Source organism: Lynx canadensis, chromosome E1 (genome assembly GCF_007474595.2).
Source record: "Lynx canadensis isolate LIC74 chromosome E1, mLynCan4.pri.v2, whole genome shotgun sequence".
NCBI classification, from domain to species: Eukaryota; Metazoa; Chordata; class Mammalia; order Carnivora; family Felidae; genus Lynx; species Lynx canadensis.
This window is the reverse complement of record NC_044316.2, coordinates 12,840,923-12,864,173: the sequence shown is the minus strand read 5'-3', so window position 1 is coordinate 12,864,173 and position 23,251 is coordinate 12,840,923. Positions and strand designations below refer to the sequence as shown.

Here is a 23,251-nt window from a genome sequence, read left to right as displayed (position 1 = left end):
AAACATTAAAAAATTTAAGAGGCTTTTAATTGGACTCCTTAGAGAATTAGAGCTGAATGGCACTATTAGCAATGTCCAGGAGGACACTGCTGTGATAAATTTAAAAGTATAATTTAAAAATGTTTTCAGGGGGGCGCCTGGGTGGCTCAGTTGGTTAAACCTCCAACTCCATCTCAGGTCATGATCTCGCAGTTCATGAGTTCCAGCCCCACATCGGGCTCTGTGCTGACAGCTCGGAGCCTGGAGCCGGCTTCAGATTCTGTGTCTCCCTCTCTCTCTGTCCCTCACTCATTCACACTCTGTCTCTGTCTCTGAGAAATGAATAAACCTTAAAAAATAAATAGATAGATAGATAGATAGATAGATAGATAGATAGATAGATAATGTTTTCAGGGACGCCTGGGGGGCTCAGTCGGTTAAGCATCTGACTTTTCATTTTGGCTCAGGTCATGCATGATCTCATGGTTCATGAGTTCAAGCCCTACATTGGGCTCTGCACTGACAGCATGGAGCCTGCTTGGGATTCTCTTTCCCTCTCTTTCTGCCTCTCCCCTGCTCACTCTCTTTCTCTCTCAAAAATAAATAAAAACTTAAAAAAAATGTTTTCATAGTTCAGATGATAATTTGGCTGAAAAACACAGAGGGCAAAGTAGCTTTAACAGAAAATAACTTCCTTTAGGCAAAAATCACAAAAGTATACAAATAGCTAACATTCACTTTCAAAGTCTGAAATTTAACTTAGGCAGCAAGCCATCATTTTACAAGCATAGAATATTATACAGTTTGAATGGACTTTGAGATTACTTGACCGAACTTCCTATTCAAAAGAGAAGGATGTCACTGAAAAATAAATGACTTTGATTAAAACTAAAAATCAATGCCAAGAATCACATTTACCTTTTGTAGCAAATCTCATGAATAACCTATTTCCTTTAGCAAGTTTGTTAGCTGGACGAAGATCGTTTCTTAGCAGAGACTCTTCTTCTACTTGAGACAATGTGTCCAACTTAAGAAAAAAGAACATTTTCAATATAAACATTAAAGCTTCTTTAATATTTATTCAACAGCAAAGTCACCATTGACTGAGAAAGCATTCTTTAACAATTCTCAAAGCATGACAGCACTGTTCCTCTGAAGCATTGCTAAGTCAGATGTTCTCCCTGAACATTCTAAGAGTCTCCATCATTCTCTATCTGCTTACCCTTCTTTACTTTCCTCCATAGCACTCCTCACTTCCTGACATTATATTACATAACTGTGTATCTGTGCATTCTCTGTCTTCTCCACTAGAATGTATGTTCCAACAGGGGAAGGACTTTGGCTTGATCTATATCCATAGCACCTAGAATTTGGTATATAGCAGGTACTCAGTAAATGTTCTTTAAATGAATACACTTTGATATTTCCAACAAAATACATGCTCCATCAGGAAGTATTCCATCACTTGCTTCTTCTTAATTTTACGGATTAGACAGGTAACACTTCAAAGTATTTCTCAATAAAACCATTTTCTTTTATACAGAAGTATGAGTACAATTCTATGATCTCAAGAAGAATCACTCATTACAGCCACATGAACTGAAAGGCCAGGCACCTGGTGCACCCTCCGAAGGTCTAAAAGTGAAAGCCAGAGGAAGAATGCAACGCACTAAGTCTTTAAGACTTATATAAAAAGACAGCTTTTGCTGTCATATAAAAAGACAGCCTTTTGCACTCAAACCTTTAATATATCTTTGCCCTATTACTAACCTCTATATCACTGGAGTTCTCATCTTCAACTTCTCCTTCTTCGGCCTCATCATCATCTGAACTGTCTTCCTGCTTGTCTAAAACATAATGCAAGCAACAAGATGAACCTTAACATAACTCCATCTCATGTAATTTAAAAGTTCAAGATTTTCTCCCTCTTTGGATTATCATAGCTTATTTTAGAAACAACTGACAATGAAATGCTATATAATGCTCTGCACAGAAACCCAAACTAACTGTGTAAATAACAGGACTTTTAGCCCAAAAGTCCCTCCTTTGTGTTGTTACCTTTTTTACTTTTCTCAGATGACCTGTCCTCGTTGGCATCCCTGCTTCTTATCTTATCCAGGGCTGGCAAAGAGCTCATATTGATAAGGGCTCGTGTGGCTGTCATTTCATCCAGCCAGACAACATTACCTGAAACAAAATGTAAAATAAAACCTGACATCGCATCTAAATGTTAAGTTTTTTAAAAACAAAGACTGCAACATGTTCCTTGCTATGGCCTCATCTAGCTACAGATCAGCATCAGTAAATGCACAAACCAACTAATGAAAGTAGTACAGAAAGTGGTAGTAAAACCTCCTTGATAAAATCAGCCTAGAGCTGCATTCCCAAATGGGGTTCCACAAAATAATTGTCAAGTATTCGATGAAAATGGGTTCTGTGTATTAAACCTGCCTGGCTCAGCGAGTGTTACGTAGTGTTAGCAGTTCTGATGATGATGATGATGATGACGACGACGACGACGACGACAAGATGATAACATCAAAACAAATTTGGATTATCCTTCATACTACTGTCCCCTACAGGGAAGCCATCTACTGTTCCTTATCACTCAAATGTGCCAAATGACTGTTTCCCACTGTAAAGTATGAGTGATGATGGCATCCACAGAATATACAATGGAGGCATGACAGCCACTTGGCTTTGTAGCAACTACTTTAATCTGCTTCTTTAAGCAAGAGAATTTAGCAAGAAAAAGGTGTTGAAAAGTCTTGTAGAAAAGAAATTTATTTAATTTTGTTTAAAACAGCATTTCTCAAACTAAAGTTAACCTTACATCTCACTTACATCTCAGTTTGGGAAATGAAAGGCTACAGATTCTTTCTCACTTTTGTTATAAATATGCCATGTGGCCTTGGGTAAACAATTTCCCTTCTCTGTTTTTCAGTTCTGATGTACAACATGAGTTAGCAAAACTGTGTAAATCTAATAAGGGTCCCTCCAACTCTAATATCCCTTAGCTATAGTTTTAGTGACTTAGATCAGGAGTTAGCAAACTACAACCTGTAGGCCAAATCCAGTCCACCACCCGTTCATTTATTTATTTGTATTAGTACCAGCTTTATATAGGTATAATTAATGTAAAATAAAGTATACATCCCCCATGTTTTTGTAAAAAAAATTTCTGTGGAAAACAGCCAGGCTCGTTCAATAACATATTGTCTACGGCTGCTTTCATGCTACAATAGCAGAGCTGAACCAACACAACAAAACAAAGACTGTATGGCCTACAAAACCTAAAATATTTACTGTCTAGCCCTTTATAAAAAAAGGTGTGTCAACCTTTTATTTAGATGGTGTAAGTTAAGCAAATGGAAAAATGGAGAAAACTCTTCAATCATGTTTCTTCTTTCAATGAAAACACTGAATCAACATCTTTAAAAGCTTTTTTTTCTTTTTAATGTTTTATTTATTTTGGAGAGAGAGGGGCACAGAGGATCCGAAGCAGGCTCTGTGCTGATAGCAGCGAGCCCAATGTGGAGTTTGATCCCAAAACTGGGAGATCATGACCTGAGCCAAAGTCAGACACTCAACCAACTGAGCCACCGAGGTGCCCCTGAATCAACATCCTCTAAAGAAAGCAGCTGGGAAACCCAGGCAGCTATTCAGGGTACAACCTAGCAGATCAGCAAGCTGATAGTTAAGTAAAGCCAGACTAGAAGTGAGTTAAGACAAGAAGCTGGCAGAATGGTTACCACAGGTCCTGCCAGGCTTGGAGTGGGGAGGCAAGTAAAAATTACAGCTAGTTCACAAGTTAGAGCAAGCAGGTGAAGTTCCAAAGCAAGTAGAGATGAGAGGTCTGATACAGTGTCAGAAGGTTCTGGTTCAGTTCTAGCTCAGATACTAAGGCAGAACCAGACCTGTGAGTAGCTACATGGGAAGGTGCACTGACAAAAGCTAAAGCCCTGAACATACAGCCCCAAGTCTATACAGTTGGATCCACCCTTTTACTGGGAAATTGTGGGAGTTAAGGAGGCCTCGGTCATGTACATAAGACTTAGATGCCAGCAACCAACCTCCTAGATCCCTGGTCATCACCACTGAGCTGATGTGGAATGTTCATGGAGTATGATCTGGCAGATTGGCTAAGACACTCTGGTTCTCATCAATGGGCAATCTTTCTCTCCTAGGCTAAAGGCAGACGTCAGGGCTAGACAAGCAGTCTGAACCATAATCATTCACCATCTGACATGGCAAGAACTCCTAAAATCATAAACAAAAGCATATTCAAAAAAAAACTTGCATGTACTTACAGGAGGTATCATCCAACCATTCAATGTGAGCTGGAGGATATTCTTTAAAATAGGAAAAGATATCCTGGGTACTCATCTCATCTACTCCGCAAATGTAGATTGTCTCCAATCTCACTTTGGGGATTGCTAGAAAAACAAGACACAAAAGAGATGATAGAATTTTCCCACCCACTATTGTACATCCCACAAGTAGTCATTTATGACAGTTCAGATAACATATATTTAGAAAAGAAATATGTTAGGGGCGCCTGGGTGGCGCAGTCGGTTAAACGTCCGACTTCAGCCAGGTCACGATCTCGCGGTCCGTGAGTTCGAGCCCCGCGTCAGGCTCTGGGCTGATGACTCGGAGCCTGGAGCCTGTTTCTGATTCTGTGTCTCCCTCTCTCTCTGCCCCTCCCCCGTTCATGCTCTCTCTCTCTCTGTCCCAAAAATAAATAAACGTTGAAAAAAAAATTTTTTTTTAAATAATAAAAAAATAAAAAAAATAAAAAAGAAATAAAAAAAAAAAAGAAAAGAAATATGTTAAAAGAGATGACAATTATTTCAAAAGAAAGGAAATATGACAGAAAGGTAAACTATTTTAATTTTTATCACAAAGCAACAGCATTAAACAAATGATCTAATTCAGAACAGGCATATTAGGCTGAAAAAGATGAAACAAATGGTGTTGGTAAAATACATGATACCTCTCCCCAGATTAACCTGTAATAATTAAAGCAATACCAAATTCAGCAGGATTACTCCTTGAACTTGACAAGCTGATTCTGTAATTTTTAAATGCTTGTCAAAGAGAGATGTGCAATAATAAAGACAATTCCAAAGAGATGTTGCCTCTGAATATAAAGCAAAGTATCAAACTAGAGTAAAGAAATCTTACAAATCAATAATAAAACAGCCCAAGATAAACATGGACATGAACAGACATTTCACACAAAAGGAAATATAAGTGGTCAATAAACATATAAAAAGGTTGATCTCACTAATAATCAGGAAAATGCACATTAAAACAATACACCAGCTTTCATTGCCCATCTATTGTTTGGTGTAGTCACCTTCATTAATTATCTTAGCTAGATCTTCTGGATTATCTGCTGCAGCTTCTACATGCTTGCTGCTTCACTTTGTGCTTTTACATTACAGAATTGGATGGCTTCTTTCCTTAAACCTCATGACCCAACCACTGCTGCCTTCGAACTTTCCTTCTGCAGTTTCCTCATCTCTCTCAGCTTCACAGAATAGAAGAGAGTCAGGGCCTTCCTTGCTCTGGATTAGGCCTTGGCTTAAGGGAATAGGCTGGTTTGATCTTCTATGCAGACCACAAAACTCTCTCCATATCAGCAATAAGGCTGTTTCACTTATCATTTGTGTGTTCCCTGGAGTAGTACTTTTAATTTCTTTGAGAACTTTTCCTTTGCATTCACAACTTGGCTGTTTGGCACAAGAGCTCTAGTTTTGGCCTGTCTTGGCTTTGGACATGCCTTCCTCACTAAGCTTAATCACATCTAGCTTTTGATTGAAAGTGAGGGAAGTGGATCCTCCTTTCACTTAGACACTTAGAGGCCATTGTAAGGGTCGTTAATTGGCCTAATTTCAATACGGTTGTGTCTCAGGGAATGGGGACTCAAGGACAGGGAGAGAAACAAGAGACCAGCCAGTTGGTGGAGCAGTCAGAATACACACAACATTTATCAAAGTTCTCCATCTTATAAGGGAGTGGTTCGTGGCATCCCCAAACAATTACAACAGTAAATCAAGATCACTGATCAGGGATCACCAAAACAAATACAATAATAATGAAAAAAATTGAAATATTGCAAGAATTATCAAAATGTGACACAGAGATACAAAGTGAGAAAATGCTATTGGAAAAATGGCACCAACAGACCTGCTCGACACAGGGTTGCTACAAACCTTTAATTTGTTTAAAAAAAAGCAACATCGGCAAAGTGCAATAAAGTGAAGTGCGATGAAATGAGGTGTGCCTTGCAATGTGACGACATGAAAAAATTAAAATATAAACACCATCATACACTTTCTAAAGGTATGTATTTGTGAACACAAAGACCTAGAAAAAGGCTGGTATAATTCACACTGGTAACAGCTGTTACTGCTGGGGAAGAAGAAAGGCTGACGGCTATAGTCAAGAAGGAACCTAAAGACCTGTATTCTGAAAACTGTAAAACACTAAGGAAAGAAATTCAAGGTGGCACAAAGAAATGGAAAGACATTCCATGCTTATGAGATGGAAGAACAAATACTGTTAAAATGTCTATTAGCCAAAGCAATCTACAAATTTAAAGCAATTCCTATCAAAATAACAACATAATTTTTCACAGAACTAGAACAAACAATCCTAAAATTTGTATGGAACCACAAAAGACCTCAAATACCCAGAGCAATCTTGAAAAGTTAAAAAACAAGAAGTATCACAATTCCAGATTCATTTACATTACAAAGCAGTAGTAATTAAAACAGTATAGTACCAGGCACCTGGGTGGCTCAGGCTCTTGATTTCCACTCAGGTCATGATTTCATGGTCGTGAGATCGAGCCCCACGTTGGGTTCCATGCTCGTTGGGGATTCTCTCTCTCCTTCTCTCTGCCCTTCCCCCGCTAGTGTGGGCACGCTCTCTCTCTCTCTCAAATAAATAAACATTTAAAAAAAAAAAAAAGAGGGGTGCCTGGGTGGCTCAGCTGGTTAAACATTCAACTCTTGATTTTAGCTCAGGTCATGATCTCACAGTTCATGAATCTGAGCTCTGCATCCAGCTCTGCACAGGCAGGGCAGAGCCTGCTTGGGATTCTTTCTCTCTTTCCCTCTCTCTCTGCCCCTCCCCTGCTCACGCGCTCCCCTTCTCTCTCTCAAAATAAATAAACATTATAAAAAAAAAAAAAGAGTACACGTATCATGATGAGATAAAATAAAATAAATAAAAGCCAGAACTCCCTCCCCCCCACAAAAAGGAATCTCAGCTTTACCAGGATCATGTTAATTTTTTACTAAATACTTTAAACACTTAATCTTCATAGTTGTAAAATATACAAACATATCAATAAAAAATTTTTTAAATACCTGTACATCCACCACCTAACCTTATGCTTAATTTCCTAAAAAGATGAGGCACATAAAACATTACATATAAAATTGGGGCCTGTGTAACTCCTCACCCTTCTCTCCCTCCCATCTTTGAAGTAATTCGTCAAGAATTCAATGTCCATTACTCCCAAGTACGTTTTCATGTCAATTTATTTATTTATTTATTTATTTTGAGAAAGAGAGGATGCGAGAGAGAGTGGCAGCGAGCGGGGGAGAGAATCCCAAGCAGGCTCCATGCTGCCAGCACAGGGCTGGATCTCATGAACCATGAGATCATGACCTGAGCAGAAATCAAAAGTAGGATACTTAGGGGCGCCTGGGTGGCGCAGTCGGTTAAGCGTCCGACTTCAGCCAGGTCACGATCTCGCGGTCCGGGAGTTCGAGCCCCGCGTCAGGCTCTGGGCTGATGGCTCAGAGCCTGGAGCCTGTTTCCGATTCTGTGTCTCCCTCTCTCTCTGCCCCTCCCCCGTTCATGCTCTGTCTCTCTCTGTCCCAAAAATAAATAAACGTTGAAAAAAAAATTAAAAAAAAAAAAAAAAAAAAAAAAAAAAATAGGATACTTAATTGACTGAGCCACGAAGACCCCCCCCATATGTCTGTTTAAAACAAATGAACTTAAATACTTAAAAGTAGGTGAATACTTTGATTAAAAAATAAAATGTTTAAATACTTGTTGTTCTGTCATTTTGGTCTTGTTTGTTTTTTAAATGTTTATTGATTTTTGAGAAAGAGAGACAGACAGAACATAAGCATGGAAGGGGTAGAGAGAGGAGAGACAGAATCCGAAGCAGGCTCCAGGCTCTGAGCTGTCAGCATAGTGTCCGACGTGGGGCTCAAACTCACGAACCATGAGATCACCACCTGAGCGGAAGTCAGACACTTAACCGACTGAGCCACCCAGGCGCTCCTATTGTTCTGTCCATTTGAAGAGTACAAGCCAGGTTTAACTAGAAATCATGTAGATATGGCCAAACTAAATCAGGTGAGTGCTTTCCTGCCAGCCAGATTCAGGAAGACAGAGATATCAAGACTTATAAACTCTGGCAAGTCCTTATTAGTGACCAGCAGTTCAATAGTAAACAGAGGCGCCAGGATTACCTTGATTCCAAAACCAAAGACCCCACAAAAAGGAGAATTACAGACCAATCTCCCTGATGAACATGGATGCAAAAATTCTCAACAAGACACTAGCAAACCAAATCCAACAATACATTAAAAGAATTATTCACCATGATCAAGTGGAATTTATTCCTGGGCTGCAGGGCTGGTTCAACATCCACAAATCAATCAATGTGATATATCACATTAATAAAAGAAAGGGTAAGAACCACATGATCCTCTCAGTAGATGACAGAAAAAGCATTTGACAAAATACAGCATCCTTTCTTGATAAAAACCCTCAATAATGTAGGAATAGAAGGAACATACCTCAGGATCATAAACGTCATATACAAAAGATCCACAGCTAATATCCTCAATGGGGAAAAACTGAGAGCTTTCTCCCTAAGGTCAGGAACATGACAGGGATGTCTACACTCTCACCACTGTTGTTCAATGCTGTGCTGAAGTCCTAGCCTCCGCAATCAGACAACAAAAAGAAATAAAAGGTATCCAAATCGCCAAGGAAGAAGTCAAACTTTCGCTCTTCACAGACCACATGATAGTCTATGAGGAATACCTAAAAGACTACACCAAAAACTGCTAAAACTGATAAACGAATTCGCCAGAGTTGCAGGATATAAAATCAATGTACACAAATCATTTCATTTCTATACACCAATAATGAAGTAGCAGAAGAAATCAAGGAATCAATCCCATTTATAACTGCATCAAAAACCATAAAATACCTAGGAATAAATTTTAGCAGAGGCCAAAGATCTGTACGCTGAAAACTACAGAAAGTTTATGAAAGAAATTGAAGAAGATACAAAGAAATGGAAAAACGTTCCATGCTCATGGATCGGAAAAACAAATATTGACTTTTTTTTTAAGTTTACTTATTTTGAGAGAGAAAAAATGCATGAGCAGGGGAGGGGCAGAGAGAGAGAGAGAGAGAGACAGAATCCGGAGCAGGTTCCGCACTGTCAGCACAGAGTCCGATGCAGGGCTCTAACTCATAAAACACGAGATCATGACCTGAGCTGAAGTCAGATGCTTACCTGACTAAGCCACCCAGGCACCCCAGAACAAATACTGTTCAGTGTTGATACGACTCAAAGCAATCTATACATTCAATGTCAATCCCTATCAAAATAACACCAGCATCCTTCACAGAGCTAAACAACTCTAAAATGTGTATGAATCCAGAAAAGACCCTGAACAGCCAAAGCAATCCTGAAAAAGAAAACCAAAGCTGGAGGCATTACAATTCCAGACTTCAAGCTGCATTACAAAGCTGTAATCATCAAAACAGTACTGGCACAAACACAGACCCACAGATCAATGGAACAGAATAGAGGACCCAGAAATGGACGCACAAATATATGGCCAACTAATCTTTGACAAAGCAGGAAAGAATATCCAATGGAAAAACGACAGTCTCTTTAACAAATGGTGTTGGCAAAACTGGACAGCAACATGCAGAAGAATGGAACAAGTCCACTTTCTTACACCATACACAAAAATAAATTCAAAATGGATGAAAGACCTAAACATAAGACAGAAAACCATCAAAATCCTACAGAAGAAAACAGGCAGCAACCTCTTTGACCTTGGCCAGAGCAACTTCTTACTAAACAAGTCTCCAGAGACAAGGAAAATAAAAACAAAAATGAACTATTGGGACCTCATCAAGATAAAAAGCTTCTGCACAGCAAAGGAAACAAACCCCAAACTAAAAGGCAACTGACAGGATGGGAGAAGATATTTGCAAATGATATATCAAATAAAGGGTTATATCCAAAATCTGTAAAGAACTTATCAAACTCAACATCCAAAACACAAATAATCCAGTGAAGAAATCGGCAACAGACATGAAAAAACACTTTTACAAAGAAGACATCCACATGACTAACAGACATGAAAAGATGCTCAACATCACTCACCATCAGGGAAATACAAATCAAAACCACAACGAGATACCACTTCACACCTGTCAGAATGGCTAAAATGAACAACTTGGAAAACAACAGATGTTGCCGAAGATGCAGAGATAGGGGAACACTTTTGCACTGCTGGTGGGAATGCAAACTGGTGCAGCCACTCTGGAAAACAGTATGGAGGTTCCTCAAAAAGTTAAAAATGCCCTATGACCCAGAATTGCACTACTAGATATTTATCCAAAGGATACAAAAATGCTGATTTTAAGGGGCACATGCACCCCAGTGTTTACAGCGGCTCTAGCAACAATAGCCAAATTATGGAAAAAGCCCAAATGTCCATTGACTGATGAATGGAGTAAGAAGATGTGGTATATATACACAATGGAATACTATTCAGTGACCAAAAAGAATGAAATCCTGCCACTTACAATATGGATGGAACTAGAATATATTAGGATAAGAGAAATAAGTCAGTGAGAGAAAGATAAATACCATATGATTTCACTCCTATGTGGAATTTAAGAAACAAAACAGATGAACATAGGGAAAGGGAAAAAAAATATGATAAAGACAGAGAGGGAGACAAATCATAAGAGACTCAATACAGAGAACAAATACAGTTGCCGGAGGGGTGTTGTGTAGGGGGATGGGCTAAATGGATGATAGGTATTAAGGAGGGCACTTGTTGGGATGAGCACTGGTTTTATATGTAAGTGATGAATCACTAAATTCTACTTCTGAAACCATTATTACACTATATGTTAACTAACTTTGATTTAAATAAAACATTTTTTTAATTAAAAAAATTAGTGAACAGCGGCCAAATGCAAATGAGATGGATGTACACATTGGACAGGAGCCTTCTCAGTTCTTTAAGCTAAATCATTACTTTGAAGAAACAATCCTGAGAAACACAGACATGGTTCTGAAGAAGGTAATGAACAACCAGGAGAGCTCCTGGTGATGACAGAGGGAAAAGAATAAAGATCAGGGAGAAAATACCTTGTAGGAGACTTGTTGATCTGGTAATAAGGATTTAATCACAAATGAGACAATCAGAAAAAATAAAGGCCAAAAAAATGACAAAAATAAACATCAAGAGTATCACAGCACTGTTCTATCAAAACCTAACATTAAAGGGGCGCCTGGGTAGCGCAGTCGGTTAAGCGTCCGACTTCAGCCAGGTCACGATCTCGCGGTCCGTGAGTTCGAGCCCCGCGTCAGGCTCTGGGCTGATGGCTCGGAGCCTGGAGCCTGTTTCCGATTCTGTGTCTCCCTCTCTCTCTGCCCCTCCCCCGTTCATGCTCTGTCTCTCTCTGTCCCAAAAATAAATAAACGTTGAAAAAAAAAAAAATTAAAAAAAAAACCTAACATTAAAAAAAAAAAACCCTACATGTGAGGAGAAAATAGCTTAAAAATGAAAGGAAAAGAGCGTAAAGAACAAAGCTTCTAGCCTCAGATGTTTGTATTTTAAAAAAAATTTTTAACATTTTTTTATTTATTATTTTTGAGAGACAAAGAGAGACAGAGCACGAGTGGGGGAGGGGCAGAGAGAGAGAGAGACACAGTATTTGAGGCAGGCTCCAGTATCTGAAGCACGCTCCAGGCTCTGAGCTGTCCGCACAGATGCTACATGGGGCTCAAACCCACCAACTGTGAGATCATGACCTCAGCCAAAGTTGGACACTTAACCGAATGAACCACCCAGGCACCCCCAGATATTTTAAAATAGAGAGAATGATATACAAATCTAGAAATGGACAGTGGACAATCTTGTTCAAAAGAAGCAGGTAAAGATGCAAAAAAAAAAAAAAAGATGCAAAGTCGTATCATTGCAGAGAAAATCTACTCTTAGTCATCTGGAGGATAAGAAAGGTTCATTCTCAAAAGAGAACCAAACTGACTGACAGTGGGAAGACCCACTGGAAATGGAAACCTTAAGCTCAAGAGTTGACGAAAGACTGCCAAAGGAGAATGCTCAATACTCCCTCACCTTGCTGACAAGGTCACTGCTTAAAATAAAACAACAAAAAGGCGCCTAGATTTATGCCCAACCTATGAGAAAGGGCTAATTGCTGAAGTGGCAGTGAACAGATGCACTGGGGAATGAGGACTGGACACGTGAGTGCTAACTATAAGCAAGGTGGCGAGGGGCATCACCTTGGATTTTCTAACAGAAAATAAGACAATGAATGACAGACAGGACACAAAACTCAAGGAAAATCCAGAGAAAAAGTAGCCAATTCTAAGACCTCAGATAAAAATGATTAAAAACTCTGGGAGACACTAAATACAGTAACTTAGAGTATGAGAGAGGCAATCTCCAAAAAAGAGAAGGCAGTGGAGCTTAGGTGAGCACAAGTTGCCAAACAACAAACACGGAAAACAGATAAAGAGTAAATTACTAATGATTACTGTAAGAGAATGAACATCAAAAATATAAAAATCTAGAAGACTAATCTCAGGCATGGAAAATGTTGATGATCAGCTATCAAGCAAAAAGGAAAAAATCAATATGACTACAAAGGGAATAACAAAAATAAAGCCCCTACCCAGAAAGGATTAGAAGAAAATACACAAAATGTCAAAAATGACTGAGTTTAGGTGGTAGACTGTGGGCAACCTCTTTTCTTACTCTACTTTCCTAATTTTCTTTGGTGAATATAAATTGTATAAAATCTAATGAAGGAAAGGTTAAAGTCCAGAGTAAACGGGCTTATCAAAAATGCTAATGGCTTTGTTTTTAAGTGTTTGGAGCAACACTGCTTTGGGAAGAGAAGCAAGAAAAAGGACAGAACTGTTGCTCTTTTGTGCTATTCTAGTAACTGACAGTAGAGCAGCTATTATTACATAAGAACTAAAACCCAAGAGGGAACCTGGGTGGCTCAGTCAGTTGACGGCTCAGAGCCTGGAGCCTGATTCAGATTCTGTGTCTCCCTGGCTCTCTGCCCCTCCCCCACTCACACTCTGTCTCTCTCGGTCTCTCAAAAATAAATACACGTTAAAAAAAATTAAAAAAACAAAAACAAAAACCTAAAACCCAAGATAGATGACAACAGCGAGAATCAGTTTTAATAGACTTAAATCTTCTAGTCCAAAATTACACCTGGTTGCACTGGACTCATACTCAGCTATGAGTTCACACTTAAACAATAATCTCTACATCAGGTAAGCTCTAGAAAATTGCAGGGGAGTAAAGTTCCTTAAAGTCTTGAGAGGGACTAATCCTGTACTGATTTTATAAGAGGAAAAGAGAATTTCCAAACCACAGATTAAAAAGATCAATGTTGGGGTGCCTGGGTGGTTCAGTCGTTAAGTGTCCAACTCTCGATTTCAGCTCAGGTCATGATCTCACAGTTCAATTTGTGAGACTGAGCCCTGCATCAGGCTCTGCACTGACAGCACAGAGCCTGCTTGGGATTCTCTCTCTCCTGCTCTCTCTGCCTCTTCCCAGCTTGCATGCACATGCTCTCTCTCTCTCTCTCAAAATATAAACAAAAAAAAAAAAAAGGAAAGAAAGAGGAAAAGATGATCAATGTCATTCTCTGAAATTAAAAACAAAAAACAAAAAACTTCTCAGAATCTATGATCCTTTAAGAAACTAAGTCTTTCCCATAAGAAATGACAAGAGCTTACACTAATCTCTTTCTTTTTTAATAGGGTCACCAGACCAAGAAATTCAAAGAATACCACAGACGGTGTTCTACCTCAAGTTTATTAAAGCATATAATCTAGTTTCTCATGACAACAAAATTAAATGTGGACCTGAAAACAGAATAAGACTAATAATTCATGGATTTTGTTTAAGATTTAACAACAAGATAAGGATGCAGAAGCCATGCATACCGAAGTGAGGAGTATAGCTAAAATGTTTAAAGGCAGAGTTAAGATAAAATCAACTCAACAGGCTGAAATAGTCTTGAAACCAACAGGATGTAAACTGATAGGGACAAATAAAAAGGTAACTTCTTTAAAGTGCCTCAAGTACAAGATGAGAAAGATTGTTTTGACGGGTGCAGTTCCTAGGAAAAAGCCCTGGATGGTTAGGTTGACTAGAAGAGTAATACAATACTATGAAATAGCTAGAACAGAGACTAGAGTAACAGTCCTGCCATACTCTCCATCTGGAATCTACACCTCACCTTATGTAGGGCATTTTGAGACTGGAAAGAATCTAGAGGAAGAAACCAGAAAGTCATGTCACATAAAGAAAGTGGGCATAGGCTGCCCATCCCTTCACCAGAAGGTTCACTGTGTGAATAAGGAAAGGACTTAATGTTGTTCTAAGAGGTACACAGTAACCAACAGAAATTACTAGAAAGCACTTTCTGCTCAACATGAGGAAATATTCAAACACAAGACCGACCACTTCATAAATAGTTCTTGTGCCATCACTAGGAAATGTTCAGGCAGAGCCAAATGACCACTGGAAACTTTGCCAAAAGGCCTGCAGCACTGGACAGGAGGTTGGTCTAGATAACCTCTAAGGTCCTCCTTCCAACCACGAGTGCTTTGAACTTGGGAATAAGGAGTCTGAAGCTGCTTACACTGAATCACTCAAGAATAGCAAGAACTCGGGGCGCCTGGGTGGCGCAGTTGGTTAAGCGTCCGACTTCAGCCAGGTCACGATCTCGCGGTCCGTGAGTTCGAGCCGCGCGTCAGGCTCTGGGCTGATGGCTCAGAGCCTGGAGCCTGTTTCCGATTCTGTGTCTCCCTCTCTCTCTGCCCCTCCCCCATTCATGCTCTGTCTCTCTCTGTCCCAAAAATAAATAAACGTTGAAAAAAAAAATTAAAAAAAAAAAAAAAAGAATAGCAAGAACTCTTACTGCAGAATGGTCTAGTACAGCATATCCCAAACTATGTTCTTGAACGCTGGCAGAGGGATTAGGAACACAGGCCTCAGTTAGACTGGCCTTCAAATCCCAGCCTTGCTGCTTACCTAGCTGTGGGACCCTGGGCAAGCTTCTCAACCTCTCAGCCCCTTAGTTTCCTCATCAGTAAAACAAATGATGAATATTCTTCCCTCACAGCATTGTTCAAAGGGTAAACTGACTACCTAACAGAATGACCAGCACATAATAAGTATTTATCAAGTGACTGTTTACTTTTATTACTGTTGGTATTAAGAAAAAATAACTTGACACCTGGTGTAGCTCCAGGAGTTAAGATGTTTATTACGATGTCCCCATTCTCCCAAGAGGCTGGGCCACTTAGATGACTACCTGGAATATGGAGAACACCAGATAATGATAACAACACATTTACTGGGCACTTAACTATACGTCAGTCATACCACTCTAAGAACTGTAACATTTTAATAAAGCTTCTCAATAACCCTATAAGAAGTACTGTTATATGCCTTTCCAGAAGACAAAACGGAGGGTTAGAGGCTAAATAACTTGCCCAAGGTCACGCTTCAGAAAGTAACAGGTCAGGCTTCAGAACCCATGCTCTTAACCATAACTATAACAGCTCTCAATCCTGACTGTACATATTTAGAATTACCTGGAGAGACACAAAAGAAAGAATGATCTCTGGGACCTTTAATAACCCCCCCTCCCATTCTGACTTCAATTGATCTGGGATAGGCAGCAGGGTTCTCCAGAGTTCAGCAACACTATCCTAGGGCATGCCACCTCCTAGAGGAAAAACAAGTTGTAACGAACAACTTGCTCCGGCTGACATCCCAAGCAGATCGACTGCTTTTAAGAAATATCTTTAGAACCATGAGATCAGGACTGCTTTTCCAAAAACAAACAAACAAACAAAAAACAAAAAACAAAAACCACCCACGGGGCACCTGGGTGGCTTAGTCAGTTAAGTGTCCAACTTCAGCTCAGGTCATGATCTCACGTTCATGGTTCGAGCCCCACATCAGGCTCTGTGCTGACAGCTCAGAGCCTGGAGCCTGCTTCAGATTCTGTGTCTCCCTCTCTCTCTGCTCCTCTCCCACTCATGTTCTGTCTCTCTCTCTCTCTCTCTCTCTCAAAAATAAACATTAAAAAATTAAAAAAAAAAAAAAAACTACCTACAACTTTTTATTTATTTATTTAAAACTTAACCCTGAAAGTGATCCTTTTCAGGTAGGTGTCATTTTCCTACTTTATAGACAAGGAGACAGACATAAAAAGATTCAGTAACTTGCCCACATTCACAAGGAAATGAATACTGAATTCTAGGAGGGCTTAGGACCCTAAAGAGCTCCAACGGAGTTGGGAGAGAAATTTGAGTGGATGATTAGGGCTGCTTTAGGAAGGAAGTGACATCTGAGCTGGACAAAGCATGGCATAAGAAAGGGTTAATCAGGGGGCGCCTGGGTGGCGCAGTCGGTTAAGCGTCCGACTTCAGCCAGGTCACGATCTCGCGGTCCGTGAGTTCGAGCCGCGCGTCAGGCTCTGGGCTGATGGCTCGGAGCCTGGAGCCTGTTTCCGATTCTGTGTCTCCCTCTCTCTCTGCCCCTCCCCCGTTCATGCTCTGTCTCTCTCTGTCCCAAAAAAATAAATAAACGTTGAAAAAAAAAAAATTAAAAAAAAAAAAAAAGAAAGGGTTAATCAGCAGAGTGAAAAGCATGAATAAGAGACAAGGTATCACAAGAAATGTTCACAGGACTATAAGTAAACAGGTGGTGAAACTATGGTGCTTAAAGGTGGAATTGTGAGAGCAGCCGCAGAGCTCTACTTCAGCCCAGACTGTACATGCACATGAATTCCAGGCTGCACAGCTGTCCTTGGCCTTCAAAGGAGTTTTCCTAAAACAGAAATCCACTCAAGCGGATGCCTGGAAACCCAGTCGGCAAGGGAAGCAAGGTCATATTTCCAACTTGAACTCATGATGCAGAAAAAGAGCAAAGCAGTATCCAAAGTTGAGCTCTGCATCCAAGCTACGGTGTCCACTGGGATGGACTCAGGAGGTTTGAGTTTATGGCATCATACATATTATAAGGCAACAGAGCAGAGTAATTAAGAGCAAGGCTTTAGAGTCAGAGAAACCTGGGTTCATACCCTGACTCCACTTATTACTAGCTGCGTAAGCCTGGGAATTTATTAAATTTCTTTGAGCCTGTTACCTTCTTTGTAAAATAGGGATAAAAATATATTCCTTAGAGGGTTGTTGTGAGAAACAAATAAGAAAGGAGTATGTAATATGCTAATTAACATAGTGCCTGGTAAGAGAGCAAGCTCCCAAAAAATAGTAGCTATTCTTTCATCATTCAACATGCTTTTATTAACCAAGTAAGCCTAGAGAAACTCTCCGCGAAGTGGTGAACTTTAAAATGCATCCAGAGGGATGTCTATTAAGCCCTTCACAAATACCCAAATTTGCAAATACAAGAGAGGGAAACTTTCTGCATTGAGTGGAATAATACAGGTTGCGAACTAAAAAAGTAGTACTTTTTCCTGTTATTCATAAATTGCTTTGGAAGACTGGGGCAGATTACTATATATAATTCATGGTGAGTTTTAGGAAGCAAAATATTTACCCTAACAAAACATAAAAATAGAATTACAAGCCTGTATCAACAGATGTATTAATGGCTTTCCCTACCAATCCCAGTATCCCTCTGACTCCCCTAAAAAAAAAGTGGCACTGTGATACACTTCCACTACATTTACAGGCAAGGAGAAGTTAACACGTCCAGGATAAAAGCAGAAAATCAGTAAGAGTCTGTAGAAGTGTAGGTTCTAATCTCAGCTCTGCCATTAACTGGGTGACCTTCACTGGGCTTTCTCAAACAAGATCATCTTTTTTTTCCAGCTATAACATCTGAGACATAGCTAACAGCAACTCAACTTTAAACAGGTCACTTCAGACACGGAGCTTTCACAAGTCCCTTCCTTTGGGAGTGTCTGGATGAGGACTGGGCATGCAAGGCAAGGCCAGAAGCACAAGGCCATGACAGGGAAAGGTCATTCTCTGGGGAAATGCAGAAAAATGCCCCCCAAACACCGCGTACCTTTCTTCATCATGTCTCGGTCCAAGGCTACATTTCTTTGGGCAAGATTTACTTCTGATCGAAAATGGAAGCGCTTGGCTCGCTGTTCTTTCTTTTCAATTGCTTCCTACAAGGTACAGAAAAGGCCAAAGAAGTGACACATGGAGAAGGAAAGTTAAATCACAAATGCAACATAACGATTCAGTGACAACCCTGAAGTAAATCAGAAGAAATAAGCAACATCATGCCTTTAATAATTTTTGCAGAGAACTGGCTATTGACAATGACTGGGAGAGTGTACGCTACCACTGCTATAATTTGCAATCACCTCCATGATTCAGTGCCTATCGCTATGTCTGGGGCATAGTAGGAATTCAGTGAATATTTGACTCAATGAGTAATGAATGTTTTAGTCCTCTGACATTTTATTTGTTATTTGGAATCACGCAAACAAATTACAACTGAACAATCTCCCTCCAATCTTCCAGGTGCAGAAACTGAAGTATAAAAAAGTCAAAAGGTTTGTTGGAGATACTTTGGCTAGTGGGGGGAATAGATTTGATGTTGGTTCTATTTCTAGAGGCCCCACAACCACCACCCCCATTTCACATCATCTGTGAGCATGGTAATCACACCTATCACATTATGTCTGCCTGAGCAGTGCACTCCCTAAAGCATTTTCCCTGTTTAAAAATAACACCAAAGCAAAGAAACTCTCTCCTCTATTCTAGGCTTGTGTCCATGGAATTGCCAGTTTTCATCTGTAAGTGACAAGCAGCACTGATACTTCACTGAAAAGCGAAATAATCAGCTTCATAAATTTTTCTCCAAGAGCTAAAATAAATCCAGATCCAGGAACTCTTCACTCATTGTATATTGACTTTGCCACCCTGGCTGAAGGTCTGACTACAAGAAAGCTTGTGGGGATTGGTGAAGCAGCAACACTTTGTTATTCCCCAATAGTTATGCTAATTTTCTTCATGGGCTGCAAACAACTAACCTATCTTCCCTTAGTAACCTGAAGTACCAATTCTGGGGCTACCATCTTTTCCCCCACACGTTTCACATAATGGCAAACTGTACAGGAGCAAGAATAGCACAGTCTACCGCTTTTTCAATTACAGTAAGAAAACACTTTATTCTATTTTCTTGCCTGTCTAAAAGATGATCAGTTCCTTCTTTTGGCCTTTAAGCAATCTGAAACAGATTGAGACCCAGATAAAATATAAAAAGGTGAGCATGACATATTTATTTTTATTTTTTGTTTTTATACAGCAAATATAGTTAAATAGTACTATTATTTAGAATTACAATTCAAAATTCTATCCTAAACTTAACTGCACACATTAAAATCAGAAAGAATGTCTAAGTTGGACGTCACTAATTAAAGTGACAGATGTGTACTGTTTGTAATAAGGAAAATAATAGGTTTGGCTCTGTGAAGAGTTATAGGAAAGCTGGTAATCTAGTAATAGTAATCACCAGATAAAAGGCAATATTCCCAGGTACTGAGTAATTCGGCTGACTTGGCCTTCAAAATTTAGACAGCCAACATAATCAGGAAATCCTATTTTTCTAAGCCTGCAACCAGTGAAAGAGTAAAGATATTTACTAACGGCCTACTATATGCCAGGTACTTTTCATGTTTGTTTCATATAAAGTGGAATCAGTATACACATTTTTAAAGAGTGGACAAAACACAAAAAAAGCATTCCCAGAGCAGAACTTTTTCCAGACATGGTTAAGCATGGGCAACTAGGTACATGGATTTTATCTTGTCATAAATGCCAGAACACAAATGCTACCTGGATGTTTTCAGGAGGCATGAAGGCATCATTGTGTAACACAAAATTTAAGGTAAGGAAATGTTTTAATCCACCAACAAAAGAAAAAAGGAGGTAAAGAATAACTGCTATTCTACAAGTCCTGGGGACCAAGCTCATAGAGTTCACTTGCTTAGCAAAATGAATAAATTATGGTCTGTCTTACCTTGGAGGTGACATCAATTCCAGTGATGAAGCTGCCAGCCTTGTTTTCGTATCTTCTGCTTGTGTCCTAACACGAGGGGGAAGGGTGAGAAATGCTAACAGCAATTGAGGAAAAACTCACGATAAAAGACAGTTCCGTGGGGCGCCTGGGTGGCTCAGTCGGTTGAATGTCTGACTTCGGCTCAGGTCACGATCTCGCGGTTCGTGAGTTCGAGCCCCACGTCAGGCTCTGTGCTGACAGCTCAGAGCCTGGAGCCTGCTTCGGATTCTGTGTCTCCCTCTCTCTCTGCTCCTCCCCAGCTCACACTCTCTCTCAAAAATAAATAAAGATTAAAAAAAACTTTTTTTTAATTAAAAATTTTTTAAAAACACCAGTTCTGCAACAGATTCCTTTGGGATAGTCATTCCTTTCAGCAATCCTTCCTCACCCTGACAACCCTTTATTATGAGGAAGCCTGTCTCAGCGACTCTGGGTAGTAAGCAATCAACCCTTCTAACAAGAAGTCTTTTCTAGATCAGCTCCTGTCCCAAACCTTAACTAAGTCTATCAGCTGAAGGTATTTAGGTAAAAAAAAAAAAAAAAAAAAAATCTACAGGCCTCCATGAAAAATGTCCAAGATAAGTTAAGGCATACTCATTCATCTCCCCAACCCACACAAGACAAATTCATCATGTCATGCCACCAGGTGGAGCACAACTCCTCACCAAAATGCAGAAAGTCCAGACTCACCTAGATCTCCTGGGAAAACAGTACAGTGCAATGAAAAGAGGATGGGACTTCAAAGCCAAAGACTCAAGTCACAGCTCTGACATTCACTGATTACATGACACTGTACAACTCCTTTGGTCTCTCTGGGCTGGGTCTCCTCCATGGTATCTGCCAACCTTCCTGAACTCTGTAACTGCTCTCCCATTTGCTCTACAGAACTTAACGTTTCTCCAACAAAACAATCTTGTTCCCATCTCAGAGCCTTTGCACCTACTGTTGCCCCTGCTGGGAACACTTTCTTCCAAATCTGCACACGGTTGGTTCCTTTTTTGTCATTTAGGCTTCAGCTTAAATATCACTATCTCAGAGGAATTCCCTGACCATCCTATCCCGTTGGCTTCCCACACTGCACACCCTTCCTGTCTTCTGTATACTCTGTCCCATTAATATGTTTTACTTTCTTCATAGCACTTACCACTGCTAGAAATTCTTTGTGTCCTCCAACCGAAACATAAACTCCAGTAGAGAGTTTAATAGGGACACAAGAATTGCATGTTGCACTGAATGAGTAAAGGGATGATGCCTACTTCACAACTGCAGTAATATTTAAACAATACGATATAGTAAATGGTAAAATGCCACTACGTTGTTACCAGAGTCATTATCATTTGCTGTCTTTAGTGATTTCTATCTTCACCTTTTCCCATAATTTCAGTTTAAAAGCCAGACTTGCTGACATGTGGTAAAAAGTAGTTCATGTTAGATGAGAAATTAAGTACATGAGAAGAGCCATGCAGGACTGAGACCAGCCCTAAGAACCAGACCCACCAAATCAAAAGCAAAACGCCTCTCACCAACCCCCTTGTGATAAAAGACGGACCACTGCTGGTTCGTTTACGTTTTGGTCTCACTAAGGGTCACACGCTGGGGCCACGGTGAAGGTGTTATACAGAGCAGCTGGAATGAGGACAAGATGCCTCTGAAGTCACAAAAGAAACACTGAGTTTCTGCTGCTGACAAGTCCAACGCTCCAAGAGAAACCGCGAGTGCTATGTTTAACAAATATCATCTCCACCGGAGCTGAACTCAAGGGAGACCTGGACACCGGCGTCACTCGACAGTTCCTTCTGTTCCCGCCTGCCCCCCCCCTCCTTTATCTCAAGCCCTCAGACAACCCCAGCCCCTCCTCACTCACCCCTTTGCACAGCCTGGCTCAGAGAAGCAGAAAAGGGGGTGCCCTCAACTACCCCCCTCCGCTCCCCCATCTTCTCCAGCCCCCTCAACACCCATTTCCGGGCGCCCTGGGGTCCCTTCTCCCGCTGCCCGTCTCTCCTCGAGCTTGGCGCCTCCGTCCCCTGAGCGCTCGCTCCCGGTGACTCCCCCAGCCCAGGCGCCAGCCGCCTCCCCCGCGGGACACTAGCTTGGCGACCTCCTCCTCACCCTCGCCCCCCGCCCGTACCGGGATCAGTTCTTTCAGTGAGCGCCGCACCGGCACAATCTCCAGCTCGCCCTCCTCCACCTCCATGGGCTCCGGCTCGCCACGCTCCAAACTAGAGTCCGTCTCAGGCGACGGGAGGCCCAGGGCCGGCCCCGCTGGGGCCTCTGCTTTCACCGACACTCGCAGGCCCCGTACGGCCGCCATAGCCGCCCGCCGGCCGCACCACTGAGAGCCCGCCTCACACACCCGCCGGCTAGAGCGCCGCCGCCACTGGCCATAGAGCAGCCGCCGCTGCTCCCTAGAGTGTCACCTGCTTCGGCTAGAAGCCCCCCCCGCCCCCCCCCCCCCCCAGCGCTGCCGCCCCCTGGTGGCGGGAGAAACCCAGGACAGATGGAGCGGGACCTGGTGAAGAGAAGGCGGGCTCGAGTGAAGACGTGGGCGGGGCCCGCTGGAGGGGGCGGGGCCTGAAGGAGAGTGGTGTAGTCCGCTCTGAGAGAATAGCTATGCCTTGAGCAGTAAACCTGTTAGAAAAGGCAATTTTACTGAGAGAGCATTACATGTCAGTGTTCCAAGTGCTTGAAATCATACAACTCTAAAAAAAAAAAAAAAAAAAAAAGAAATCATACAACTCTATTGAATAGGTGTTATTATTACCCTTTCACATACGAGGAAACTGAGGCATAGAAATTTACCCAAGGGTTCATTTAAGGAATAAAACCTGAACCTGAGCCTACCGAGTCTGGCTCCAGAGCCCAGA

General features: G+C 40.9%; 1 protein-coding gene across 1 annotated transcript in view; it reads right to left on the bottom strand.

Moving 5' to 3' along the window:
* NCBP3 (nuclear cap binding subunit 3) overlaps positions 1 to 22,732 on the bottom strand; it is a 33,022-nt gene extending 10,290 nt beyond the window's left edge. The window contains exons 1-7 of the mRNA XM_030294853.2: positions 22,516 to 22,732; positions 20,349 to 20,414; positions 18,381 to 18,486; positions 4,290 to 4,415; positions 2,038 to 2,166; positions 1,750 to 1,826; positions 898 to 1,006 (exon numbers count right to left, since the gene is read on the bottom strand). Of these exons, the coding sequence (XP_030150713.1) occupies positions 898 to 1,006; positions 1,750 to 1,826; positions 2,038 to 2,166; positions 4,290 to 4,415; positions 18,381 to 18,486; positions 20,349 to 20,414; positions 22,516 to 22,698 (796 nt within the window). The 5' untranslated portion in view covers positions 22,699 to 22,732. The remainder of the gene's footprint in view (positions 1 to 897; positions 1,007 to 1,749; positions 1,827 to 2,037; positions 2,167 to 4,289; positions 4,416 to 18,380; positions 18,487 to 20,348; positions 20,415 to 22,515) is intronic.
* Positions 22,733 to 23,251: the final 519 nt, after the last annotated feature.